Here is a 26,469-nt window from a genome sequence, read left to right as displayed (position 1 = left end):
TCCGTTTCTCAATTTCCATCGTCCCTCAGATACCGCGCTGGTCAAACGGACCAGCCAGTGGTAACGAAGCAAAGAACACCCCTCGGCCTAGTGTACAAACAAGCGCAAGTTAATTTTTTCTTGCTTTTTGTGGTTCTTCAGTAGGAAATAATTATGAAGCCGCTGAGATCGGGTTTCTCTAGCTCTCAGACGCGTAGTTTTCTGTATGATGTCCTCTATGCCGAGAATGCAAATCGCAAAGCCTCGCTCCTGTGTCGGAAGGCGAATGCGACTGAAATTAGGGAAAGCGCGCGAGAACAGTCAAAGAGGAAATGAAATCCACAACTCCGGAATGTGCAAAGTTATTCAAGTCCAAATTCTCATCAGTAATGCTGGGGTGGAGCAATTACTAGTCGCCTCGGGGAGAGGTTGGAGAGCTACAGAACTAGTCAGTAAAGGCGTGAGGAGTAGTTTATCGCGGCAGACTCACAACTTCGGGCTGGTATTACCACCGGGCCCAGGCGTCTTAGGTGACCATTGAGGCGACTACAAACAGATTAGTATTAGACAGTCAAATTGGAGTTACATGTGCACCTACCGAGGGCGAGTATTGAGGACTCGTAGGAGATTGTTGAGCGGCTCCACCATAGACAGGACTCGTAGGCGAGTAATTCGGAGAAGTGGGAGAATAACCATTAGGCGAGGTAGGGCTAAATGAAGGAGATGCAGCCACAGCCAGATTGGGTGAAGTCGGGCTGTAGTTGGGGCTGGTGGGCGAGTATGACGGTGAGGCGGCCGTCGGAGACGTGGGCGAGTAGCGCGTGGCCGATGGAGAAGTCGGCGAGTAGCTGGGCGACGTCGGACTATAGTTGGGACTGGCTGGGCTAGTACCCGAGAATCCAGGCGAGGAAGGCGAGAATGATGGCGATGAGGGGCTGAACTGCGGAGAGCTTGCATATCTGCCGCCACCCATGAGAGGCGAGGTAGGAGAGTAGCCAGCTCCAGGAGAAGTAGGCGAGTAGCCACCGCCATATGTGCTGAATGGCGATGTAGGCGATGTCGCACCAGGACTCCGAGGTCCGTAGGGACTGGCACCACCGAAACCGCCGTAATCCGTGCCGAAGCCCGCGCGGGCAGGAGAATCGGAGCCAGCGATGGGCGAGAACTGACCGGCCATGCCCATGGAGGGTGATGTGAAGCCCATCAAACCCGAATCGCCGACCGGCGAACGCATGTCATATGGCGTAGCCGCGCCTGTCTGATCGCCCTTCATATTGATTCCAGCCATACCCATGAGAGAGCTCTCGGAAATGACAGTTTCAAGCATCTTGGGATCCAGGAACACATCGAAGTGGCCTGTACCCATAGGTGCCAACTGGCCAAGCATAACGTTTTCAGAAATGCCGCGGCAGTCATCCATTTCGCCTGTGGCGGCAGCCTCCAAGAGAATTTCCACGGTCTCTTCGAAAGAACATCTCATAAGAGCACCAGTGTCAGCCCTGTTGATACCATGTCGGGTTACAGCGGCGATGCTGCCACGGTATGTCATGACGTCTACGAGTAGAGACAGATGGCGTTCGTTGACATAGGAACCGTCAAAGGCAAGGACACGTCGCAACTCGTCGAGCACAGCTCGTCGAGCTGCCTCAATACCGAACACCTCCACCGTTTGCCAAAGATCGTTAGAGATCGTACGCGTGGCATCGACACCATCAACGGCCAAGACGTCACGGAGAGACGTGCCTTGCGTGTCAAGATACCACTCCTCACAAACAGGGTTGTCCTTCTTCTGGAGAAGAGCACCACTGGAGTCCACTGCGACTCTGGCGCCTTGGGTAAGGAAAGCTCTCTCAATACCCTTGACACCACGGAGCGTAAGGGTGTTGAGCAGATGCTCTGCAAGCCGCTTGAGCATGACATCCTCCTCTATGTCTTCCTCAGCCATCTTGGGGTCGGGTATGTTGCGCACACGAATAACCTGAGTAAGGTCGTTGTTGTCGCTGCAAATGACGGCCAAATCGCTGCTGTAGTCTTCCCTAAGACGGTTGGCAACATCTTCGACGGTCAAGTTCTTGTCAAGCAGCTTCTGACGGTCCAGAACAATACGTAATACCCAGCGTGACTGTCTGTCCAGGTTTTCGGTGGCCTCATCGAAAACGACGAAGTAGGAACTAACCATATCCTCATCCTCTTCAATGGTGGTCGATTGAATATCCGGGTCGTAGTAGATCTCAATCATGGCGGTGACAGCGCGCAAGTTAGTGTGCTCGACTTTGCTTCGGAGTTTCATAGCGTTGTCCTTCTGTGCACCTCCCTGCTCCAGATACACCATCATGCCGGGCGTCTTGATGTCCTTGGCGACGTTGAGAATTTCCTTGAGACGCGGTACACCGAGAGTGACGTTCTTAGACGACACACCAGTGAAATGGAAAGTGTTCAACGTCATCTGCGTGGCAGGTTCACCGATGGACTGGGCGGCAAGAACACCGACCATCTCACCGGGGTCAACCATAGCACGAGACCATCGACTCTCGAGCTCTCCCATCACGTGTTCGAAGGCAGCCTTCGTCAACCGCTGTTCGAGCGCTATGTGCTTGTAGGCCAGACGAGACCGCAGCAGGGCTTTGAAAAGCAGTGTCGAGCTTTCGTCGGCCTCCTTGGAAATGGGGTCAGATCCTTGGACAACTACCATCCTGTTGAGCAAGTCCCTGACCGGAAGGATGACGTCCTTGGGGTGCAGGTCGGTACGGGCGTTTTCGTCCACCTTGAGGAATTTCTTGGTTGACTGGATCAGGCGTGTGATGTTGAGAGGAAGCTGAATGGTGTCTTCCAGCTTCTCCGAGTTCATCTTGAAAGCGCGGAGGAAGTCACGATCCTTACAGATCTGCTCGAACTCCTCGTCTAGAAGAGCTTGCGTCTCGGCATCATGGATGAGTGTGTTGGCTTGTTCAACAGCTCCGATGATAGAGCTGCCGCCCTCCATGATGTCGACCTTGAAGCGCTTCTCGAAGTCAACTGTTCGCAAGCCCCAGTGGTTCATGCCTTGTTTCTCCACAATCATGGCATCAATACCATCCTCACCGTAGATGAATTGAATGATGTCGCCTAGCGAGTTACGAACGGTACCGTCGTACTCAACCTTGACATCTTCGAGTGCCTTGACCAATCTACGTTGAATGTAACCTGTCTCGGCCGTCTTGACAGCAGTATCAATAAGACCCTCACGACCAGCCATGGCGTGGAAGTAGAACTCCGAGGGTGTCAAGCCTCTTAGGTATGAGTTTTCAATGAAGCCACGTGCCTCAGGTGAGTAGTCATCCTTGGTGAAATGGGGCAAGGTTCGGTATTTGAAACCAAAGGGAATACGCTTGCCCTCGACGATCTGCTGACCGACCAGAGCAGACATCTGGGAGATGTTGATAGATGAACCCTTGGAACCCGAGTCGGCCATGAGCTTGGCGTTGTTGATATCCTTCAAACTCTTTTGTGTGGTATTACCCGCCTTATCACGGGCAGCGTTGAGGGCGGCTGAGACCTTGCTCTCAAAGGTTTCTCGGATGTTCATACCGGGAGCGGCCTCCAGCTCGTTGTTGGTAGCTTGGGCCGTGAAGTCGGCAACGATTTGCTTCTGGTCGTCGATGTGTACTTGAACCTTCTCGATGGTGGCTTTGTCAGGAATCGTATCACCTATACCGATGCTGAAACCATGGTGCAAGAGCCAATAGTTGACGACGCGCTGGCACCCATTAAGAAAAGCCATAGCGCCCTCAGCTCCCAACTCATTGTAGGCCAAGTGTACGATACCACCTCCAGCGGCACCGACAACCTTCTTGCTCAAAAGTCCGAAAAGGACCTCGCCCGACTGGATGAGGACACCATCATCGTCGGTCGGACACCAGGCAGAACCACTGCCGGGACCTGGCTTGGTGTACAGACTGATCTCTGTCGGGATGATCATGCTGACAATCTGCTTACCAGTCCAGCGCGGTCTCGGCTTGACGATGGCCGGAGGGGGGATGATTCCGTCCCAGTTAGGGACCCACAGCATCAGGTTCATGACCATCTCCTTGGTGAGGAAGTTGTCCCGACGGCACATCTTGTACACACCTGCCAAGGTATCCTGGACGATACCCATCAAGGGACCGTTTCTTTGGGGCGAAACAATGTTCAGCGGGACCAAGCACAGCTCCTTGATCTCGGCACGGGTTTCCTCCGTCTGGGGGACGTGAAGGTTCATCTCGTCTCCATCGAAATCGGCGTTGTAGGGCGACGTGACCGACAGGTTGAGTCGGAAGGTTGAGTAAGGCATGACCTTGACCTGATGACCCATCATAGACTCTTTGTGAAGGGAGGGCTGACGGTTGAAAATAATATAGTCACCGTCCAGAAGGTGTCTTTCCACCTTCCAACCGTAGTCCAACTTGATGTCGCTTCTGTTCTTGTGATGCCGCAGGTCGATTCGAGAACCATCCGCCCGGATTACGTACTTGGCACCGGGCCACTCGTCGGGACCATTGGCAATCGCGTCCATTAGACGACCAGCATTGTACTTGGTCACGGTCTCGGGGTATGTCAGGGTCCTGGCGATACTGCGAGGAACACCGACCTCGTGAAGCGAGATGTTGGCATCACCAGTGATGACTGTACGCGCTGAAAAGTCGACACGCTTTCCCATCAAATTGCCTCGGAGACGGCCCTCCTTTCCCTTTAAACGAGCTCGTATGGACTTGACAGGTCGGCCGCTCTTTTGCAGAGCTTGTGGCTGGCCAGCAATATCGTTGTCCATCAGAGTGGCCACGTGATATTGCAGGAGCTGCTCGAACTCAGACGCAATATGCGCGGGCGAGCCTTCCTGTATGGCCTGACGAACGTTTCCGTTGGCGCGAATGATGTCACCGAGCTTGTACGTCAAATCGTCCTCGTTGCGCATACCCGTAGCTGTACCGTCCATGGAAATACTGGGCCGTACAGGCGGAGGCGGCACTGGCAGGACTGTGATGACCATCCACTCCGGGCGGGCATAGTCGGTGTTGAGGCCCATGTCGACCAGATCATCATCTGAGATGCGCTTGAGAATGTTGAGCGCCATCTCGGGCGTCAGGAGTCGCTTGTCCTTGACCTTGTTGCCGTCATCGTCCTTGCTCTCGAACATGGACCAGAGCTGGAGGGCGGTCTGGCGGATCTTGGGCTGATCGTTGCCGCAGCCTCCGTGGGAGTGCTTCTGGGGCTTGCTGCCGGGGTCGTACTCCTCATCCTCCTTAGGGACTTCGTTGGAGCAAACGTTCTTATCCTTGCACACACCCCAAACCTTCTGAAACCTCGCCTTCTTGTCTCGCGTGTTGACGGCAGCAGCGAACTCGGGGTTGTTCTAGACGAGGGAGAATACGATTAGCATCAACAAGGTCAACAGTCAAGACGGCTGCGAGGCAGTACTAACCCTGTCTTCCAGAACTTTGCTACAATTATGACAGACGGTCTCAAGGATCTTCTTGATCTTCTTGATGAAGCCCGGGTGGAAGACAGGCTTAGCGAGCTCGATGTGGCCAAAGTGACCCGGACATTCGTTCATGGTCTGTTGGCAGGTCTGGCACTTGAACTGGCGGTCGACGGAGCCCAGGCGAGGGTCGTTCAGGCCTTGCACTCGGGGCTTCTGCCGCGAGTCGTCCATGGTCTCGGGGTAGATGATGTGAGCTACGCTCATGTTCTTGATCTCTTCGGGCGACAGGAGACCGAACTGGATCTCCTGCACCGTCTTGAGCGGCGCATCGGAGTGCGCGAAGTTGAGATTCGCCATGATGGGCAGTCGGGTTGGTGGCTGCGCCGATGCTGAGGAGGATCGGAATCGATTATCTCAATTGGGAGGGCACGACGAAGCTATCGTGAGGATTTTTTTTCTTTGGGGATTTTTTTTTGTCTGAGAAAAAGCCGACGCGAAAGAAGGAGAAAGAGAAGCGAAGTCTCTGACAGGAGTCCGCGCCTGGGTGATGATGCCTTTGTGGGAAAATCGTCAGATCGTGTCGTGGGCGTGCCGTGCCGTGTCGTGACGTGACGCGGCCGAGGAAAGAGCAGTCAAAGTCGCAGGAAGTGAATATATAACGAAACACCGGGAAACCCGCCGCGCACTTGATGAAAAATCAATCCTGGGCTTCCGCCGCGATGGAAGAGAAGTCGGGGGCCACGAAGGCAAGCGCAGAGCTGATGTTGCTGGGAGGAGGTCCAGCGCCAGTCCAAAGGCCAGAGGCCTGAAGGCAACTGTCACCACGCCAGGGTCGCGCAGGGTCGCTGTCGCGATCGGTCGGGTCGAGTCGAGGAGGAAGCGGTCGCTCGATGGTTTCGCAGGAGCGCAGAGTCGCTGTCGATGGGCGGGCGCGAGATCCGACGCGCGTGGGTGATGACTCGGGGGGGGTTGTTTGGTGATGGAGGCGCCCTTCTCGAAGATGGCGACGAGAATTTCCTTTGATGCTGGCCCCGGGAGGCGGATTGTAGCATAAGCCGCGCTAAATCGCTTAGTCCCTAGCGGGATTGCTGGAAGCCTGAGGCCTGGCCTGGCTAAAGTCCGGCTGGTGTGGCTGGTCCGCCCGTGGGGTCTGGGTGTCTGGTGTCTGGCAGCTAGCAGCCGGCGAGGCTGAAGACTTGGTGGGTACCTGATTTCACCACGATGAACTGCGGACTTGGCTGTCTGAGCTGTGAGCGGTCGAGAACAGTAGACCGCTTTGATTTTGCGTTGCAAGACGTTTACCAGTGAGAAGAAATGTACTGAAATTCACAGCAAGCTGCATTGAGAGACACTTTGCCAGGCTTTGCATTGTTCGCATTGCTTGCATTGTGCTCTCTCCATTTCAGCACGCGCAGGACTAGTGATTGTTCTAAGTGAGCGAGCTATGTAGCGCCTAGGTATCGATTGCCTCCAACTGCTAGTGACCCCATCACAGATTCCACTAGCCACAGATCAACTGCTCCTCGCCGATGAGTCAACAAAGGGGGCCCCATGGTACCGGCCGTCAGAACCCAAGACCGGGGCGCATTCCATGTTCATGCAGCTGGATTTAGAGTTGTGAGACATATGGATGCCAATCATCGATCCGACTCTCCCTGCAGCTGCGACTCTTCTTTCTGGCCACAGATTACCCTACTAGGTACAGTATATTGTTAGGGGAAGACCTTGTAACAAGCGATTTGCTGCAGAACTATCTTTTCCTAGCCCTGGACTTAGTAGCCGCCTTCTTGCCTCCCCCGGCCGCAGCCTTGTCTTCTGCATCCCCATCCTCGCCCTCGCCAGCCTCGCCCATACTCCGGCGCCGCACGGTACCGGTGGACACGGCCACAAACTCCTCCTCGCTATCGCTTGCCCCCAGGTCGAACAGAACCGGCATCCTGAACCCGGAGCCCTCGCCGTCTTCATCGTACGCCTTGCTCCTCGGGTCCATCGTGAGCACGTCGATGTCCTCGTCCTCGAGGTCGAGCCTGCGCTTGTTGATCTCCTCCTGGGGGTGGATGTCGAACTCGTCCTCCTTCTCGACGTACTCGACGTTCTCCTCGACCTCGGAAAAGTCCGGGGCCAGCGCCGACCACTTCTGCGGGCTCGTCACGCTCCAGATGTAGATGCGCCCCGTCTCGAGCCCGCACGCCGCCAGGACGGCGCGGTGCGGGTGCCACTCGATGGTGCCCTGTTCCTCCTTGGGCCCCTCCAGCATGCGCACCAGGGACCCGTGATTGCGCTCCCATATGTAGATCTCGTGATTGTTGTACGTAGACGCCGCGACGTACTCGCCGGTCGCGCTGAATGTGACGTGGTTCCATGATAGCCTGTTGACGACATCTTGAAACTTGTGCTCGAGCGGCACTTGTATCGTGTCCGGGTTGAGGTCCTCAGCCGACAGATTGGGGACGTTGAAAGTCCTGATGATGCGATCTTGCGAATTGACCAGCAGGTCTCGCCCCGAGCCCGTCAATCGCAGAGTCGTCACCACCCCAGCGCAGATCTTCTCCGACCATATGATATCCTGCGTGTTGACATCAATGATGTTTAGCTTCCCCTTGTTCGTGCCCGCCAGTATGTGATCGCCCGTCGCCGAATAGACCGTAGCCGTGGTCATCTGTTTTGCATCTTCCTTGGCGTGCTTCTCCTTCGTTGCCGTGTCCGCGTCCTCGTTGTTCCGTCTCGGTGCTGACGGGAGCGTGTACTTGACGTCGATGGGCTCCGTGATGTCGACGAGACAGGGCGCCTGCTCGAAGACAGAAGCGACGAACTGGTGGTGATTCCACGGGTTCAGGTCTGCTGTGTACACCGGAGCCCTGAACCGTACTTCTCTGTAGCTTGTGCCGTCCTGCAAGTCCCATAGGACGGCCCGCCAACCTTGACAGGCGCTCAGCAGGTACCGGCCGTCTCGAGACCAGCTCAGACTCGTGATGGCCGCCCTATGGCCGCGAAGCTTGCGCGCCACGCCCATGGTCTCAAGGTCCCAGACGACGACGGTGCCGTCCACGCGCCCGGAGGCGAGGTGATCGCCGCGGCGGTTGAAGCGCAGACATGTTGTGTGGCCGGAGCGGATCGTGTTGGTGATGTTCTCCGGGTAGTCCTGCAGGAGGTAGTCGTCGCTGAGCAGCAGGTTCATGATGCCGGTGGGACGTCCGCGAGTCGGCGCTGCATGTCGACCGCTCGTTGATCGGCACTTTCAGAACACGCGACGCGCGGAATCGCTGGGGAGGAATGGGGGAGAGCGATGGGTAGTTTCTGATCGCGAAACAATTTCGCTCGCAGCCTCGCGGTCAAAGACAGCGGCAGGATGCAAGGCTACAGCGCTGCCCTCAGGGATCTGACAGCCTCTGGCAGGGGATCTGCCCGCTGGAACCCCACTAAAGTGTCACCCCACCAAGCCCACCAAGATTGACTATTCTCGCCCGAAACCTAATGTGCGGGTGTGATCTGGTTCCCGAGCAAGCAAATTTGCTGGATTGAGCGCCCTTTCAAAGGCTTCGTTGGCTTAGAAAGCGTTGGCAGACCAACCATCACGCCCAGTCTATTTCTACCATTCATCCGCCAGCATCATGGCGAATTCCAGGTATATCCATCTCACCTGGAAACTCTTCAGCGGCCATCCTGTGACTAATACCAGTATGACAGGTTCGAATATGTGAAAGCTTTTGAGCAGACGGACAACCTCCTACCCAACACCTGGGTTGTCGTGAGGATAGATGGGCGAGGCTTCACAAAGTACTGTCCACTCGCTTATACACGGGTCGATCCTTCTGGCTAACCAGTTCTCAGGATGTGCAGCAAGTACAACTTTGAAAAGCCAAATGACCGTCGGGCTCTGGATCTCATGAATGCAGCTGCCAAGGCTGTCGTGACGGACCTCCCGGACATCACTATTGGCTATGGAGTCAGTGACGAATATAGGTATGTTGGGTACACCTGATCCCGTACCGGACGCACAGGGCTAATGAACACAGCTTCGTTTTTCACAAGACATGCACCTTATTCGAGAGAAGAGCCAGGTGGGTATGGATTCGGAGGCTTTCCAGAGCCAGACTCTAATTCTATGTCTAGTAAATTGGTATCGACTATAGTCTCGACCTTCACGGCATATTATGTCCACCTTTGGTCGACATACTTCCCCCAAACGCCTTTATCAACCCCACTGCCAAGTTTCGACGGAAGAGCAGTCTGCTATCCCAGCGTCCAAAACCTGCGGGACTACATGAGCTGGAGACAAGTCGATTGTACGTGGCACCATCTGCCACCAAGTCATGATGCTCAACTGACTGGCGACAGGCCACATTAACAACCTCTATAACACCACCTTCTGGTCACTCATCCAACTAGGTGGGATGTCTGCCACGGAGGCCGAGAAGTTCCTTGCTGTAGGCACCCCCCCGGGCCAGTACCCCTTTTAGAGCTCGACTAATACCGCAAGTCGCAGGGTACTCTCTCAGCAGACAAGAATGAGATCATGTTTTCGAAGTTCCACCTCAACTACAACAACGAGCCCGAGATCTTCAAGAAGGGGAGCGTCGTGTTCCGAGACGTGAGTATCCTTTCGCTTTCGCCTTCATGCCCGTCGCTGACGTGTGTGCAGTACGAGCTTGTCGAGCCGGGGACTCACAATGTCGCCGAGGCAGCTGATGATTTGGCGGAGCCGGTCAAGCAGTCCAAGACGCAGGAAGAGGGTGACAGGAAGCGGAGGGCAAAAGCAAGAGTCATGGTTGATCACCTTGATATAATCAAGGACGATTTCTGGGATAGGCGGCCATGGCTGCTGTCCAACAAGCCTGGCAAGGTACCGAAACAGACTTAGTGCATCGGCTTGGCGATCCAAAACGGTTCCTGAGTCTTGCCTCGCAGTGGCAGAAGCAGTGTTTAGAAGGGTGCGGCCGTGGCTGGCGTAGTTGTGACCGTGACCGCTGCGGTCCAAGTTCAACCCTCTGACCGCTTCCGTCGCCTCTTCTCTTCCTTTCGTGCCCTTCTTGCGTCTCTTCTCGCTCTGCGTTGCTGCTTCGTCTCGCCAGCCTTCAAAGCCGCCTTGTCAGCCTTCTTCTGGGCCTTCTTCTGGGCCTTCTTCTGGGCCTTCAGCGCGGCCTTTTGTTTGGCTGCTTCCTTCGCAACGTCCTCGGCCTTCTTCAGCTGCTTGGCATCCCGCCTCGCCCTCCTCTCCTCTTTCGTCTCTTTCCGCTCCTCCCGCAACTCGGCAGTAGGCGTCCCGGCTCCGCTGTCCGGCGGCGTTGGCAACCCGCCGGCGCCCATCTCCACCGTCCCTTTCAGCAGCCCGCCGCGCACGAAAGACGTGTACAAGCCGCTGGCACCCGTGTATTTCTTTGCGCCCTTGGCCGTGATCTTCTCAATGTCCAGCTTCCCGCTGCCGGCCGTGCGCTTCATGCTCCCGGAGCTCGTGTCGATGCCCTTGAGCGCCTGGTCGAAGGCGTTCATCCACCAGGCCTCCTGCTTGTGGTCTTTCTTGGCCCCGATGCCCCGCCCATCGCTGCCCTCGCGCCTGATCAAGATATGGTGTTTTAGGCCCGTGTCGTCGTTTGTCGGATGTAACGAGTGCCCTTTCCCGCGCCAACCCTGGGAGGTCAGGAGGGCGTGAGCGTCGATCTTGGTCGCCATGGCGGCCGTAGGGGGTCGATTTATAGAATGGAGTGTTCAAGAGCGATTAGGTAATAGGAGGGTGAAGCCGCTATGATCGTGTTGCCATGATGTGTCTTGTCCTTTGTCGGCTCACTACAAAAGCGAGGATGCACGATTGGGAAACATTGCGACTGAGCGAACAGCCAAAAACTTTTTGGTGGGGTTCCCTTCTAGCGCCTTTGTGGTGCAGGGGTGTCCGAACCAGTCCAAGTTCAGAGTCATTTACAGACACTATACTAGCTACTATTTTGGTGCCTCTTATTGATGAAAATATTTGGCAAAGTTCGCCTCCAATGCTGTCAATAGTTATCCAATGACCTACCGTCACATATTTTCGTAGTAGTATCTAGTCACTGCCTCTCAAATATCACATTTTCTGAGTGGCCGGTCATTTTCTCTAGAGAGCGGTGCTATTTCGGTTCACTTGCTTTGTAGGCGAACCTGGCTCCTCTATCGAGCTCGAATGAAGATGTTATCTGTTTTTCACAAACTTCTCCCACTGGTGACCCCTCTCGTCAAAACCCGCCGACGGTCCTACGTGCATCTCTTTCCAACAACGGGCGCAGTAGATATCATCATCGCAGCCAAAACAGCGAACAGCGCCGTCCTCGAGGCAGACCGTACACCACGTCTTCTCGTCCTCATCGGAATAACCGTATCTTTTATAGACGCCCGTAACCGGGCGATCGCTGGGGGCAAATGTGGGCGCAACGGGTAACCCTAGCTCGTCCACTTGGGATGTAGGCGCCGAAGGCAGCGTTCTTTCCGTGCCGCCCAGACCCTTCAAAGCTGCCATACGAGATGCAATGGCAGCCTCAAAGTCAGCGTCATCGGGAGCGGTATCGGGAATGTCAGGCTGATCTTGAAGGTCCAAAGGTACAGTAGGAAGAGAAAAGGGGTCGTAAGAAGGATCCTGTCCTACACTATGAGACTTCTCGGGAGTCTTCCGCTGTTCCTTAGGTAAGTGTGCCGTCTCCCATTCTGCCTGATCCATGGCTTGTGCAAGAATGTCCGTGGCCTCCCTTTTCATACCTTCCCCATCGGAGTCATCGTCAGAGGCTGGGTGGTCAGATTTGCCTTTGCGAAAATCCGATTCAGTCTGTTCTTGATCATCAGGTGTGGCATTGCCCAGGTCTTCCAGAAGCGACGTTACTCGCCGATGCTCCTCCTCCTTGCTCCGGGTCACCTCGGCCGCAACTTCTTCCAGCCACTGCTCATCAGACTGCAGGTCTGCCAAGAGTTCCTCCAGCGTCTGTTCATCGGTGTCTAGCAAAACGTCGGGATCATCCCCACCACCACCAGCCGGGGGTTTGTCCTTGCTGGACGAAGGCGGTATGCCTGAATCTGCACTTGAAGATATCGACCCCGCCTGGGGCTGTGCTCCGTCAGAGTCAGACGCTGAATTATTGCCCCGATCTGAGGCATTCCCCACCTGGTTTTCAGGATCAACTCGTTCCCGGAGACTCTTCAGGCGTTCCGAAAGTGCATCTTCCTTAGAGGCTGGCTTTGCCGGTTCTATGGTTGAAGCCGGGCCTGACCTGGTGGCATGCTTAGTAGAACTCCTCAAGGACGTCGTCGGTAGGGTGACTATCATACTTGGATGCTGTATCGAGACTGACAGTCGTCGGTTTGAGTGCGTTAAGACGGTCTAATAGACTCTTGTCTGAGGTAGGTCGATCCATCGTGGCCACGAAACTTGTCAAGCCTTAGCTTGCAAGGTGCATGGACAACCGTGGTGCTGTGCCTGCGGCAGATCGTGAGTCTGATTTGAGCTGTTAAGTGTATTATCTTCAAGGGTGACCGGGTGGATGGACCGGGGCTGTGAGTTTGGTGGCTACTCAATGCATAGACTATGCTTGACTAGGCACCAATTAACTATGTCGGCGCGCACTGATGACAACCCCGGCAGCAAAGTGCAGTAGTGTTGCTGGATACTAACCAGTCTGTCTGCCTCTCAGGAACAGTCGATTCGTGGCACAGCCTTGTCTGTGACCGAATTGCATAGCTTGAACGTGTACCACGGAGATATCAGATCCCTTCTGTGCATATGTGGGCAGATAAGATCTGTCGGGCTGAGACTGGCGGGAGCGCACCCCGCAAAACACCCGTCGACCTGGGACTCACTTCGACTAGCGCGGCATAGGGCAAATCTTTACTGGCTGGCCAGCGCTGCAATGCCACCTGTGGCAACCCCTGCTGCTCTACGGGGAGCACTGGCCCTCAGCCTCCTCAATGGAGGTCGCCAGACCCTGCGTCTGAAAACCCCGAGTCTTTGCCCAATGGCGAATGTCCTACAAGCGTGGCCCGTGTGGGGGAGGGCTGTACAGTACTGCCAGCCTCAGAGAAGCGCTAGAAACTTTGGAAGATGCACCTGAGCTCGCTAATGTCGTCACAGCCACAGTCCATTCTAATCCTTCGCCCGACGTAGGACTTCGGGATCGAGCCAACCATCTTCCATTTGTCATGATTAATTTCTGGCGCTTCTACGTAAATTTGCACTTTGAGGAATATCGGACTTCTTTCGCGATCGCAATGCAGGAAGGTATGGCGGGCGTGCAGACAAGCCCTGCCTACGAGCGACTGTCGTGGCAAAGACTGAACCGGCGTGTCGTGACGCAAACTTAATCATTAAGCTTAACCAAGCCCCGCTGGACCCCGGAGATGAACTCGGGCGTGTCGCTGGTGCGATGAGAAACAACCTCACAGAAAAGTCGAAAGGCCGCGAGTCTTGCTTTGATGCTTGATCGTATGTTGGCACCTCACATTGGAATTCTTGGTGAAGCTTGACATGCCAAGAAGGTGCGCACCATGTCAGATGAGGCAGATTTGGGCTGCCCCATTGGCCTGCGCCATGTGTTTCCAACATCAACATGTCATAGTGCGGTCCCTTACCGCCACCCGTATCTTCCTAGTTCTTAGTTGCGAAGCTGCAGTGCTTGGCAATAAGACCATTGCTGGCAGTGCCTGTCCCTTTGCGGCGATCCTCCTTGGACGTTTTCAATCGTCATCGGGCTCTTTGCGGGTAGTGCAGGCGGTACTTAAGTACCTGCCCCCCGGGCTGAAACGCTTCCGGCCTATGACCACATCAATTCACTTTGCGCCCCAACGCAAACTTCACATTCACCTGATAACAACTGTTTGCCTCATCAGTCTTAATCCATTTGTCTCTCAGCTGATCAGGCCCCTCCTTCTGCAACCTACATTGCGCATCTGTCACACGCATCATCGTACACATACAGCTACATCCCGTCATTCGGCATGAAGCTGTCCAACGCCATCATCGCTGCGACGGCTCTGAGCCAGTGCGCCACGTGCGCCGCAGTCCCCAACACAGACGACATCGCACTACAGGCCAGGTCGCACGAGCAAGACAACAGCTACTTCGAACGCGATACACATGGAGACAAGTGGAAGAGAAAAGGCGGCGGCGGTGGCGGTGGCCGCGGAGGAGGAGGAGGTAGTTCCGGAGGAAGCAGTGGTTCAGGCTCCTCTGGCTCAGGTTCGTCCGGTTCCGGATCTTCAGGCTCGTCCGGCTCGTCCGGCTCGTCTGGCTCGTCAGGTTCGTCAGGCTCATCCGGTTCGTCAGGCTCGTCCGGATCATCGGGGTCCTCAGGATCTTCAGGCTCCGCTCCGTAAGTGCGCTTTTGCGAAGAGTGAATCGAGCATCCGCTAATCTCATCGTACAGTAAAGGATCATCGGGCTCTAGTGGCTCTTCAGGTAGCGGCTCGAGGCCCTCTTACGGTGCCGGTGGTGCCGCCTACTCCGGTGGCGCGAAAACGCCCTACACTGCTGGCCGAAATTCACCAAGTGGTATCCCAGGAGGACTCCTTGCCGGCTCTGCCATAGGATTCCTGGGCGCCTACTGGCTGGTTGGTGCCTACCACTACCCATATCACCATCCCTACGGCTTCTACAATAGGACGACGGACAAGAACGAGACCAAGCCCGTCGAGTGTCTGTGCCGCGCAGACGAAGATTGCGGCTGCGACGACAACTCGGAGGATACCGAGTACATGAACGGCCTTATCGGAAACGGCACCTACGAGGGTCTTGACAAGTCTCGGGTTACTGTCGCCAACGCCAACGGAACCGACACCATCTTCATCAACGGTACACTGCCAAGCGGTACGACTGCTGACAGCACCAACAGTGGTGGCAGTAACGCTGCCGGCGGAATGAAGACTCTGTTGAAGTCCGCTGGATGGTGGCCGCTTGCCGCAACCGCCCTCGCCTTGGCTGTCGTCGCATAAACACCAGCTACCGGATTGCCAGCGGCGACACTCTCGTCTCGGCTTATTTCAGCACACACAATGTACATATGTACTTGTACCATCGTTACGATATGGGATGGGGAGCTTTTTTCTTTCGTTCTGTTTTCTTTCTGACAAGGCGTTCCGGCTAGACTTGGCCATCACTTCAGGACCACGAACGGAACGGCGGTGGCTTCCCTCAACTGGGAGGCTTTGACGACGCACGATGAGATATGAGGTCGTCAAGTCGTTTTTATGATACCCTGCGGGCCTGCGGGAAGAACACGCACAGTGGTCTTCCATCCATTCAGGTTTGATGAGGTAGTTTACAAAATAAATTGTACTTCCATGACAAATTCTACATAATTTCCCCCAAACAATTACCGCGATTATCTTTGCGACGTCAAATGTGGATAATTTGTATCGCAACGATCCGTGTCAAACTACCTTGACCATGTATGAAGAGCAAGATGTATGTCAGCCACTTAATCGAGAGCAGCTTTCCTCTCTTCCCGGCGTTTCACGCACCAGTCACCCAGCTCCTTCCATATCCTTGCCTTCTCCTCCGGCCTCAACGAGGCTGCTAACCCGCTGGTGCTAGTGGCGACAAAGACTCTCGCTCCTGCGAACCTCGTGCCATCCTTCCCTTCCCCCTCATGCGCTCTGACGACGCCCATGTTCTCGCGCTCGTGCTGCCACCCGTAGCTGAACTCTGCCTTGCTGATGGCCTTGCCCTTCCTGACGCGCCAGACGCTCTCCCATATGCTCTTGCCGACGACGCAGACGACCTCGGGTCGCCAGGTGCGGATCTTGGCCTCGAGCACGGCGACGCCCTCGTCCATCTCGGCCTTGCTCAGCTCGGCGCCGTTGCGCGAGGGCCGGGCCACGATGTTGGTGTTGCCCAGCGCGAAGCGCGCCGGCAGCGTGCGGTCCTCCTCGGCCCGGCACGGCACCGGCGTGATCCCGGACGAGTACAGCAGCTTCCAGAACAGGTTGGACGGGTGCGCGTAGGCGTGCCCGGAGCGCGCCGTCTGCAGGCCCGGGTTTAGGCCCACGAAGAGGATGAGCAGGTCCGGCGCCAGCACGTCGACCAGGTGGGGCAGGTGCGCGTAGGTCGACGGGGGAGCGTAGCCGCTCTTCACGCGGTTGCGTTTCTTCTTGGGCGATGGAGTCGTGCTGCTGCTGTTCCTCGTCCCCCTTGTTGTGGCGCTGAGCTGTGAGGAAGCCTCCTCGGTGTATACTTCAGACTGGGGACCCTGCTTCCGCTTGGTTGCGCGTGCCGGTGAGGCTGAGGGTGTTTTTGATGGTGAGCGTGACGGTGACGCTGTCGTACTTAGGGGTATAGCCAGACGAGGGCTTCTCCGTACAGAAGTACTTCCCCCCTCAGGCTTCGAATACATGAACTCATGTAGTTTGAGACGACCGTTGAAGCTGGGTGTGCTTGTGGAAGCCGATCTAGGCTCGTCACCATCGTCTGTCGTCATGATGACTTAAGTAGATCACGACTATTGATCGAGAATCATGTATGGCATTGCATAATACCCAGCGAGGGGGGGGGAAGTGACTGTTTGGGAGTATATCGAACTCAATCACCGAGCGCTGAAGATAGCATGTAAGTCAACTCCAAGTTAGGTTGGATGCATCCTTCCCTGGACGCTGTGGCGATCATTGTGGAGGCGGGTTGCCCTGCGTTAGCGTTAGCGTTAGCCTCCTGACGCCAGCTGAGTAGGTTGTTGCATTTCAGTTTGTTGAGCCTAAGCCTGAGCTTGGGACTACCGGGCTATTGGTGTCTACGAAGAGTCTCTGCAGATGATCGAATTCTAGGATACAAAGCTTCCCGCAGTCTCACCAGTCCTCCTCTCATAGCGATTCTACGTGGATACGTAACAGATGGAAATGCAACAACCCATCAAATGTTTCCGGGAGACGCTACTTTGTTAGGCTGCGTGCCAACGTCATAGCTAGCTCGGAAACCCATCTCGTATTGCATGGTCCCGGTAGACAAGGGTCACAACATCATGGGAAACGGGAAACGGGAAACGGGAAACGGCTGTGTGCAGTGGCGCAGGGCGTCTTCGAGACCGCCAATTCATTGCTTTCTTCCGAGTGAGAAACAGAGAGAAAGCGCGGAACATGGAGGGCAACGCACGAATGGCAGATGCGTCTTTGGGGAATGTATATTTTACCCGCACCCGGACACCGTCTCAAGCCGTGCATTGGATTCTTCCAAACAACCCAAGTGCCTCACAGCAACCGGCCTGCAGCGAATAGGAGGAGGCAGGCTCACCGCATGGCGGTTCGTAGGTGCTGGGCGGACTTCTTAGTGGTGAAATTCAGGGCCCGGTACACAACTACGGGTGGGAGGGTGGCACGGTGGCACGGTGGCACCCCCCGGACCCCGTCAACGTCAATCCACAGCGGGGCAGAGCTGAGCAGCTTCGTTTGGGAACCGCGAGCCCTTTGTCGTGTTCCCCCCACTTCGACCCAGCTCCGGTGTGGTGCCAGCGAGTGGTGTTGTGCTGTGGCTATATTTACTTTGTCCATGCTCACCTCGTGTGTCAAGGCTTGCATTGAAAGAACTTGGAGCGGGTCAGCACTACTACTACGATATTAAGCTTCTGTTTCTCCCACCTTGCACAACTCAATTGCTCGTTGCTGTTGTCTTTTCGCTGCTTCGTACCCCCGCCTCTTACCCGACCCCTCTGTCTGACGAAAGTCGTACCCGCCACCAGACACTCGCCCACCACCGCCATCATGGCCCCGAAATCTTTCACGCCCGAGAATGTTGAGGCCCAAAAGGCCAGGTACGCCAAGGCCGGCCAGGGCCAGGTCCACGCCTTCTACGAGTCCCTCTCCGACGCCGAGAAGCAGTCCCTGTTCCTCCAGCTCGAGGGCTTCGACCCCGAGGAGATCAACCAGATCACCGACCGAGCCCTGAACCCCCCAAAGGCCGACGACCAGCCCGCCACCGTCGAGCCCCTGCCCGAGGCTGCCACCGCAAGCATCCTCGACTCCAAGCCCGAGGACATCCAGGCCTGGTACGAGCATGGTCTGAAGCTGATCTCGGAGAACAAGGTCGCCGTCGTGCTCATGGCCGGCGGCCAAGGCACCAGACTGGGAAGCAAGGCCCCCAAGGGCTGCTTCGACATCCAGCTTCCTTCCCACAAGTCTTTGTTCCAGATCCAGGGCGAGCGTATCCTCAAGGCCCAAGAGCTCGCACAAAACAAGTTCTCCCCCAAGGAGAAGGTCGTCGTTCCCTGGTACGTCATGACCAGCGGCCCCACGCGAGGCAACACCGAGAAGTTCTTCAACGGCGAGTCCCTCGGTGACATTCTGCCCAACGAGACCGAGCAGGACCGCTCGAAGCGCGGATCCTACTTCGGCATGAACAAGGAAGATGTCATGATCTTTGAGCAGGGTGTCCTGCCTTGCATCTCCAACGAGGGCAAGATCATGCTCGAGGGCAAGGGCAAGGTTGCTGTAGCCCCTGACGGCAATGGTGGTCTGTACAAGGCCCTGTACCAGGCACAGATCAAGTCCAAGTTCGGCTCTGATGTCACAACTGTCCTTCAGGACATGAAGAAGCGCGGCATTGAGCACATTCACGCCTACTGTGTGGACAACTGCTTGGTCAAGGTCGCTGACCCCCTATTCATTGGTTTCTCCGCCGCCAAGGGTGTCTCGTTGGCGACCAAGGTCGTGCGGAAGCGCAATGCTACCGAGTCTGTTGGTTTGATTCTGTCCAAGAACGGCAAGCCCGACGTTGTCGAATACTCCGAGATCGATGCCGCCACCGCCGAGGCACAAGATCCCAAGCAACCTGGTGTCCTCAAGTTCCGCGCCGCCAACATTGTCAACCACTACTACTCCTTCAAGTACCTCGACGGCATGGACAAGTGGATGGGCAAGCTGCCGCACCACATTGCCCGCAAGAAGATTCCCTGCGTTGACACCGCCACCGGCGAGGACGTCAAGCCATCGAAGCCCAATGGCATCAAGCTCGAGCAGTTCGTCTTTGACAACTTCAACATGCTGGACCTGAGCGACTTCGCCTGTTTGGAGGTCAGGCGCGAGGACGAGTTCTCGCCGCTGAAGAACGGAACTGACGCCAAGGACGACAACATGATTACCAGCAAGCAGGACATCATGGCCCAAGGAAAGAAGTGGGCAGAGGCTGCCGGCGCCACGGTCAGCAACGGTACCAGTGAGGGCTTGGAGGTCTCGCCACTCACCAGCTACGTAAGTTTTGAAACTCAGCGGCAGTCACGTTTCTATGCTAACCACATCAAATAGGGCGGTGAGGGCTTGGAGAGCTACAAGGGCCAGACCATCTCCAAGGCAGCAATCTGATTTCAGCGGCTGCAGTTGAGTGAAGAGTAGAGGTTATCACGGCGTATATGTTTTGACAGAAAAAGCAGGATTCGTTCCGCCATGAGACACTGGTATGAGTAGACAAAAAGAGAATCGAGAAATAAAGTAAAACTTGCGAGACTTATACTGCCCCAATTGCTCTGATAGTGATGCATCTTTTATTGGATTCAAACCTGAATGACGGCAGGACAACGAAGGTACGATCAAACCAGGATTGGGTTGATTCGGCGGGTCATGATACGAATTGGTATCAGATACAGCAAGATGGGAGCTGGCCACGATGATCCCGGTAGATCAAGTTCAACATCGACTTGAGAAAAGATGCACTGCTGAATATCCACAGCGGGTTCGGTTCCCAGGAATTCAGCGATATATTTATATCTGCTGTGTACTGCAACACGAAGAGCTTTATTCAAGGCCCTGAGGCAGTCTGTACGTTTCAAGATCCTTACATGACCCAGAAGCTACTCACCATCGTGAATATGGAGTTACAGTATGGAGTCAGTACATGAAGCGTAGCACATGGCTCTCGGAACATTCGCATCGAATTGGCATTTTAAACTGTTTTATCAGAATTGAACTACAGGTCCTGCTTTACTATCTTCTATTTTGTTTCCCTTTTTCTTCCACATTTTTGCCCAGTAGGATGGAGATTTGCAGATCGTGAACCCGCCAGTGCTCAGACTTGCGTTCAGACTGGTGAACCCCCACGACACGGGGACTCGCTTCCGGGGAACCTAACGAGATAGCCCGCCAGAGCGCTAACCACAGGGCGGTCCCAGCAATCGATGTCAATTGACCCCGTGGGCAATCAAGAACTTTCTGTACCCCTGCTTGATAGTTCAGGGGACACGATAACTTTCTGGTACTTCTTTATCGGATTGGACTGACCTAGTCAGCTTCGTGACTTGTCCGCAGAGAGCCTCTCGTCGTCACACGTCTCCTTTCTTCTGTCTTTTTGAACTCCAGCCTCTTGTTATATTCACTATCCACAGACGGGTGTCGATCTGCTACCAAGCCTGATTCAGAAACTCCGGGTATCCATTGGCAGCTCCAACTTGTCCCCACTTATGAGATCACAGCCCAAAAGCTCGATTATTTGAATCTATTTAACCCCGGGGAGCCCTTTCAGGGTCCTCCTGCACGCATACAACCAATTGACTTTCGCTCGTGAACTCTATCGTTCCGCTCCAGACAAGATGGTACTCCGATGGTATGCTTCAGGGAAACACCCCCCTCGTGGAATGTCGCGGGAGCCAATGAAACTCACAAGGACTTCGCAGGTACCAAGCCAAGCTGGCCGCCCGCCCGCTGCTCACCCAGAGCATCACCACGGCGGTGCTGTTCGCCACGGGCGATATCACGGCCCAGCAGCTGGTCGAGAAGAAGGGAATCGAGAAGCATGAGCTGGCACGAACAGGCCGCATGTTCCTCTACGGTGGTGGTATGTGATTTCTGTCTTCCCGCGCCCCTTGGGTCCTCGCCTCGAGGTCGTCCTGGCTAGACTTCTGCCCGGCTCCTCGCACACAAAACTCTGCGTCGCGTCAAAATCTGTATGGTATCATGTTGTACTGACTCGAGCCCGCCCCGACCCGCAGCCGTCTTTGGCCCGGCCGCGACGACCTGGTTCAAGTTCCTGCAGCGCAACGTGGTGCTGAAGAACAAGAACGCCGAGATCGTGGCCCGCGTGGCGTGCGACCAGGGCCTGTTCGCGCCGACCTTCATCGGCATCTTCCTGAGCAGCATGGCCGTCATGGAGGGCGGCAGCCCGCAGGAGAAGCTGGAGAAGAGCTACCTGCCCGCCCTGCAGACCAACTACCTGATCTGGCCCTTCGTCCAGCTCGTCAACTTCAAGTTCATCCCCCTGCACCACCGCGTCCTGTTCGTCAACTTCATCTCCATCGGCTGGAACTGCTACCTGAGTTTCCTGAACAGCACCGCCTAGATGCGCTGCCGCCCGAGGCGTGAAATCAACCTGGCGAGCGCGGGTGGGCTGGGGGCGCAAGACGGAGTTTCCCATCTTCGGTAATCTGGCATCGACTGTGGTGTTTGCATAGACAGCAGATGGTGGCGGCGTACGGTCCTACGGGGTTTTGTGCACTGCGTCGGTTTCCAATACCTTTCATACACGTGCATTGCAATTCGAGTTTAGAGTGGCAACACAATGGGTGCGGGGCATATCCTCTGAGGAAGTTGTTTTATTTATTCATCAGTCCATGCATGGCTTTCCTATTGTTACAGATATCGTTCGATAAATAGATACAGTGAAAAGAAGGCGTATCCGGACCTCATTCCCAAATAATGGTCATTATCGTCCAGCATTAGAATTATGACACGTGAGTGTGCTTCGTGAATTAGCAGCTTTGGGGCCCCAGAATATACAGGTCGGCTCGATGCCCTATATGTGGTAAGATTTTATGAAAATAGGAACTCCTTCAGTACCGGGGATCCGGAAAACTCGGGGTTTAACATGATACAGCTAAGGAGCTCAGTGTTAGCCGCTTAGTCGCATAGATTTCTGGGCACAGGAGGAAAATGACATACTTAAGGAAGTATTGTAGCCCAGCGCGCCGCTTCTCCAAGAACTTGGGCCGGAATTTGGATATCAGACTCTTGGGCGGCAGCTCCGGCACGGCGGCCTCGAAGTTCGGAAAGGTACGAATGAGCCGCCAACGCAGGTCGTCAAACTCGGAATAACGCTTCCGTATGTTCATAAAGCTCCCCTGGAGGCATGGTCAGCAAGCGCCGTCTCGAGACGGAACTTTCGTTCCGACGGCTGCGCTTACATTGAGAGTTTCCACCCTGATGTTCCACACCACGAACGCCCCGATGTTGGTCGAGCTCCCATTGACCACCACGTAGTCGGTGATGCCCACGCTCTTGGCCCAGCACGCGTTGTTCCTGTCGTCAAAGCCGCTGCTCTCGTTGTCCTGCAGCGTAATGGCGCCCGTCGGTATCGAGTCCACCGAGTTCATGGACGCGGACCGGGCATGGCCCTGCAGCCAGTACGGCGGCGACGTCACGGGGGACACGACGGGGGAAGAGGAGGGGCGGCCGCCTGGCTCGCTCCCGTCGACGCCGGCCACATTGGTGTCGATGCGCGAGGTCGCCGGGCGCCGCCGCGACGGATTCTCCGAGTCCGTGTCGTCGGTCTCGTCGGTGGCGGGCGGCGAGGGCGGGGTCTCGACGGCCGAGCTGGGCAGGATCTTGCGCTGGCCGATCGCGCGGCCGTGGCTGTCGCTGCTGTGGTGGTGTTGAGGGTCTACCGCCGACGCCATCCGATCCGTCTCCTGGTCGGCGGCCTCATGCGCCAGCTCGGGGCCCCGCGATGACGGGTTATCGGGTTGCCGGTGTAAGAGCTCGCGGCAACGCCCAATCGCTGTGGAAAGCAGGCGGAAACAGGTGCCAGATGATGATGCCTTGAAATTGGCGTTGGCGGTGGCTGCCGACGGAGATCTGAGGTGTTATCGGTTTTTGGCTGGTCTCATCTACGTACGACGTGGATATGAATGTTGAGGAAACGGCCTCGAGAATGATTACGTGGGTGGGCGAAGAAATGGAGATAGCCATGTTGCGCTGCAGGGATGCTGTGGACTGGGAAATGTGGGGAAATCGGTATACCTGCAGGGGGTTGCTAATTAGTTGGTGCTACGTCTGCCGGGCTGCTAAGAAAGACTCCACTGCTAGTCTTGACATCTTCCTTTGACATGTCGCGGCTAGTTGGGAAGCGATTGTTGATAAATCGCCCAGGTAATCAACGCTGGGTCATGTTTTCTTCTTCTTTGCTGTGCATGTTGAAGTCGTTCAAAGCTACCTGTCTCAAAAACATGAGAGAAGATACGCAACCCCGGGTGCGTACGTCGGCATACAAAGACTCCCTGCGGACCTCTACCCGAACGGGGATCCATCCTTCCTTCCTTATATTGAGGAGTTTCACGGCTCTATCCAGTGCTTCTATGTTTCAAATATCACCATAGGTTATGGCAGATCATATAAGCCATGTCTGATCATTGCTTGGTCTAACACAACGCGTATTTGTAAGAGCTTGCTTTGTCTGCTCTAGCTAGGACGGCTGCAATGTCTTAGAGCTAAAATTTTGTTTTCTAAACGGGATCGCAGAAGAAACACTTAAGGAAAACCCGACTGTTATCAATTGACCATTTCATTTTATATACTAAAGACTAGTTCGAAAGGAGATGGGTATATCTTATGCCAATCGCTTTCCATGCTTAAAGATTAAAGTCATTCATATCGTAACGCCACTGCTGCCGTATCTGTTCATATCCCACTGCGGATCCTAGGATGAGCTCAGCTCTGTCTTATATGACACCCCCGTCGTACAAGGAGCCATCCGAGTACACGTTTTCAGCCTCCCAGCTTAGAAAGTCGCCGAGGTCGTGGCTTAGGTTGTATCCCATGGGCACGTAGTCGACATCGCCGTTGTCACTTGTAATAACTTGAAGGTCGAGCATTGGGCTTTGTGGCATGCTGACCAGACTCTCCCGCGGCAATACATAGCTCGAATGGCCATCAGACCTCCACTTTTCAATGGTGCCGCCATTGTACAGCTTGCTGCCGTTTGACAAGTCAAGATCAAGTCGCCGACCCTTCTTGGCCGCCTTACGTCGAAGGCGTTGCCATTTATGATGTGGGCTGTATGGGTTGTCTCGCCCGATCTCCTCATAGAGGGAATCGTTTGAATCACTCCCCGATATGGTGCTCGGGCTGGGCGGGTCGTCTTCGCGCGTGACCAGACCTCCCAGGTTTTCGAACCCCCACTCTTCCCACCAGTCACGAAGTGCTTCGATGTCTTCTGCCTCCTGCCGACGTAAAGTGTGCTCGCTGTCCGTGAAGAAGTCTCCTGCTCCTCCGGAAATGGCCATCTGGAAGGCCGTCCAATCCAACCCGTCATCAGCACCCCCCAATCGAGGCTCTGGGAAGAGGTCAGACCTGGCGAATCGTATGGGGCCGTGGCGGAAAGAGGGCATTGTCATAGTGAAAGGGGTCGATTGGAAGAAAACATAGTTTTCATCGTCTGTACTTTTTTGATTGCCACTGAGGCCACGTGAGAGGAATAGCTCATCATCTTGGACAGCTGTCTCTGATATTGTAGGAAGCTCGGGGATCTTGCGGAACATGTAGCGGCTTGGATTTTTCATTGGCAGTTGTGGAGGAGTTTCTGATATCAAATCCTCGCTGGCACTCGAGGTCGGGTCACTGGGTCTACGGTGCGGTGCCTCGCCCAAGAACAGCTCGTCGTCATTGTCCCTTCGATGTAGCGAGAAATCTTGTCTTATTGCCTCGTTGAAGATTGCAGGATCCGGTTTCTCGTCTATCGGAGTATCCGCTGTAAGTTTTACCCCCGAAGAGCCAATCCTCAAAGGCAAGTCGTCCAAGTGGAAAGGTTCGATTGGCGTTTCGGTCGACTCGGTGTCAAGAGGAGGCGGCCATGTCTCACCGGACTTTGCGGCCTGTAATTGAAGCCTCGATAGCCGTTTCAGCTTATAGGCTTCGATTTGCGCCGGCGTCAACATCTCATCGGCCTCGATTTTATGGAACAACTTGCCGCTCAGCAAGTCAGTCACATTCTCTGTCCATTTTGAATCCTTCTTTCCCGCATTCTTTGCGGCAACGGATTTCCGTTGAGTCTTCATCTGCCGCGACGCTACTGACTTGTGCCGCTTGGGAATTTGCAGAGACGAAGTCCGTCTCGGAAAACTAACAGGTAACGTGGGAGACTGCGGCGGCAGGGTCTCACGTGTTTTCTTGAGTATCGGTTTTAAAGCTGGCCGTTGCACTGATGGTCCCGTATATAGAGGAGGCAGTCTTGGAGTTTCATTAAAAGACCTGCGTGTAACGTCTACTTGAGAAAAAGAGCGGCCGGGTTTGAAGGCCGCATCTGCTTCTTGGCTCAGCTTTTCAACTCTTTTCAAGAAGCCAGGCGAAGTGGCGCATTCATCATGAAGATGCTGATGATATGTCCCAGTCGCTTTGTCCGCGGGCCGTTGAGACAATGCATCCATAAAGTCGGGTCGCAACCTTGGCAGTCTTGTGCTATTGCTCAACGACCTCGACCTCGGGAATTTGTCGTTGTCTCTGGCTAATGGTGTGGGCTCGTCGTCCTCGTCATAGCTCGTAGCGCTCGAGAGCTGTAGCGAGAGCTCACTGGCATGTTTCGATGGGGTGGAACAAAGAAAAGGGCTCCTCGATCCGGCAGTGCCGCTTCTTTCATAACTGAATGCTGAGCTAGTTGAAGACCGCGGCGTGTCACCAGGTAGGGGCGGTTGAGGGTCTGAGACATTAAGTAGGCTCTGTGGTTTGCTAGTTGCACCTGGGGTCGGCGGCCGGCTTCTGTTGTGGGGGCGCCTGCTTGCAGGCCAGGAATCTTTTTGCACTTCTTTGAAGTTCGCGTGACCAGATGCGGTGCTATCATCGCTGTCGGAATCCCTTTCTTCAGCTGGATACCGCTGACGCCGCGTTGAGATGAGCCTCCTGAACCTGGACATGGTGGCGTCGAAGTGACCGGTCTCTAGGCAAGGGCGATGGATACCAAGCAAACAAAACCATATATGGGAGAGCCGGCGTGCCTACTTTACATATCTGGGAATGTAAAGTCCACGGACCGGCTTGTGCCTCTCAAGCTTGGGGCATTATAATAGAAAAGAAGGAGAGCGGTGCGGGGGAAATAGATCTTGTTCCTGAGCGCGTGGAACCCGTTCCGAGACTTGATACTACTCGAA

The 26,469-nt window shown here is 55.2% G+C and overlaps 11 protein-coding genes across 11 annotated transcripts; 4 read left to right on the top strand and 7 right to left on the bottom strand.

Annotated features, from left to right (window-relative positions):
• Positions 1-388: 388 nt before the first annotated feature.
• On the bottom strand, positions 389-5,773 carry JN550_003968 (DNA-directed RNA polymerase II subunit RPB1; the record flags this gene model as incomplete). Its single annotated transcript, XM_049315430.1, has 4 exons — positions 389-416; positions 470-525; positions 578-5,347; positions 5,417-5,773. The coding sequence occupies 4 exons, from the start codon at positions 5,771-5,773 to the stop codon at positions 389-391; spliced, it is 5,211 nt and encodes a 1,736-aa protein (XP_049173990.1).
• A 1,393-nt stretch (positions 5,774-7,166) lies between these two features.
• JN550_003967 (uncharacterized protein) lies at positions 7,167-8,594 on the bottom strand (the record flags this gene model as incomplete). Its single annotated transcript, XM_049315429.1, has 1 exon — positions 7,167-8,594. The coding sequence occupies one exon, from the start codon at positions 8,592-8,594 to the stop codon at positions 7,167-7,169; it is 1,428 nt and encodes a 475-aa protein (XP_049173989.1).
• Positions 8,595-9,027: 433 nt separating this feature from the next.
• JN550_003966 (uncharacterized protein) lies at positions 9,028-10,277 on the top strand (the record flags this gene model as incomplete). The annotated part of the gene is made up of 8 exons (XM_049315428.1): positions 9,028-9,041; positions 9,104-9,193; positions 9,257-9,379; positions 9,433-9,477; positions 9,530-9,702; positions 9,755-9,843; positions 9,903-10,007; positions 10,059-10,277. The coding sequence occupies 8 exons, from the start codon at positions 9,028-9,030 to the stop codon at positions 10,275-10,277; spliced, it is 858 nt and encodes a 285-aa protein (XP_049173988.1).
• A 119-nt stretch (positions 10,278-10,396) lies between these two features.
• On the bottom strand, positions 10,397-11,086 carry JN550_003965 (uncharacterized protein; the record flags this gene model as incomplete). Its single annotated transcript, XM_049315427.1, has 1 exon — positions 10,397-11,086. The coding sequence occupies one exon, from the start codon at positions 11,084-11,086 to the stop codon at positions 10,397-10,399; it is 690 nt and encodes a 229-aa protein (XP_049173987.1).
• Positions 11,087-11,579: 493 nt separating this feature from the next.
• Positions 11,580-12,789, bottom strand: JN550_003964 (uncharacterized protein; the record flags this gene model as incomplete). The annotated part of the gene is made up of 3 exons (XM_049315426.1): positions 11,580-12,482; positions 12,540-12,645; positions 12,704-12,789. 3 exons carry the CDS (start codon positions 12,787-12,789, stop codon positions 11,580-11,582), a joined length of 1,095 nt encoding a protein of 364 aa, XP_049173986.1.
• Positions 12,790-14,365: 1,576 nt separating this feature from the next.
• JN550_003963 (uncharacterized protein) lies at positions 14,366-15,358 on the top strand (the record flags this gene model as incomplete). Its single annotated transcript, XM_049315425.1, has 3 exons — positions 14,366-14,606; positions 14,730-14,739; positions 14,794-15,358. The coding sequence occupies 3 exons, from the start codon at positions 14,366-14,368 to the stop codon at positions 15,356-15,358; spliced, it is 816 nt and encodes a 271-aa protein (XP_049173985.1).
• Positions 15,359-15,843: 485 nt separating this feature from the next.
• On the bottom strand, positions 15,844-16,842 carry JN550_003962 (uncharacterized protein; the record flags this gene model as incomplete). Its single annotated transcript, XM_049315424.1, has 1 exon — positions 15,844-16,842. One exon carries the CDS (start codon positions 16,840-16,842, stop codon positions 15,844-15,846), a length of 999 nt encoding a protein of 332 aa, XP_049173984.1.
• Positions 16,843-18,112: 1,270 nt separating this feature from the next.
• Positions 18,113-19,708, top strand: JN550_003961 (uncharacterized protein; the record flags this gene model as incomplete). Its single annotated transcript, XM_049315423.1, has 2 exons — positions 18,113-19,597; positions 19,652-19,708. 2 exons carry the CDS (start codon positions 18,113-18,115, stop codon positions 19,706-19,708), a joined length of 1,542 nt encoding a protein of 513 aa, XP_049173983.1.
• Positions 19,709-20,928: 1,220 nt separating this feature from the next.
• Positions 20,929-21,674, top strand: JN550_003960 (uncharacterized protein; the record flags this gene model as incomplete). Its single annotated transcript, XM_049315421.1, has 3 exons — positions 20,929-20,942; positions 21,013-21,173; positions 21,328-21,674. The coding sequence occupies 3 exons, from the start codon at positions 20,929-20,931 to the stop codon at positions 21,672-21,674; spliced, it is 522 nt and encodes a 173-aa protein (XP_049173982.1).
• A 470-nt stretch (positions 21,675-22,144) lies between these two features.
• JN550_003959 (uncharacterized protein) lies at positions 22,145-23,299 on the bottom strand (the record flags this gene model as incomplete). The annotated part of the gene is made up of 4 exons (XM_049315420.1): positions 22,145-22,208; positions 22,274-22,452; positions 22,516-23,185; positions 23,229-23,299. 4 exons carry the CDS (start codon positions 23,297-23,299, stop codon positions 22,145-22,147), a joined length of 984 nt encoding a protein of 327 aa, XP_049173981.1.
• Positions 23,300-24,048: 749 nt separating this feature from the next.
• On the bottom strand, positions 24,049-26,235 carry JN550_003958 (uncharacterized protein; the record flags this gene model as incomplete). The annotated part of the gene is made up of 1 exon (XM_049315419.1): positions 24,049-26,235. The coding sequence occupies one exon, from the start codon at positions 26,233-26,235 to the stop codon at positions 24,049-24,051; it is 2,187 nt and encodes a 728-aa protein (XP_049173980.1).
• Between the last annotated feature and the right edge of the window lie 234 nt (positions 26,236-26,469).

The sequence above is a fragment of the Neoarthrinium moseri genome, assembly GCF_022829205.1.
Source record: "Neoarthrinium moseri strain CBS 164.80 chromosome Unknown scaffold10_Wmoseri_CBS_16480, whole genome shotgun sequence".
In the NCBI taxonomy this organism is placed as follows: Eukaryota; Fungi; Ascomycota; class Sordariomycetes; order Amphisphaeriales; family Apiosporaceae; genus Neoarthrinium; species Neoarthrinium moseri.
The sequence above is the reverse complement of the archived record's forward strand: the minus strand, read 5'-3'. Positions and strand labels throughout refer to the sequence as shown.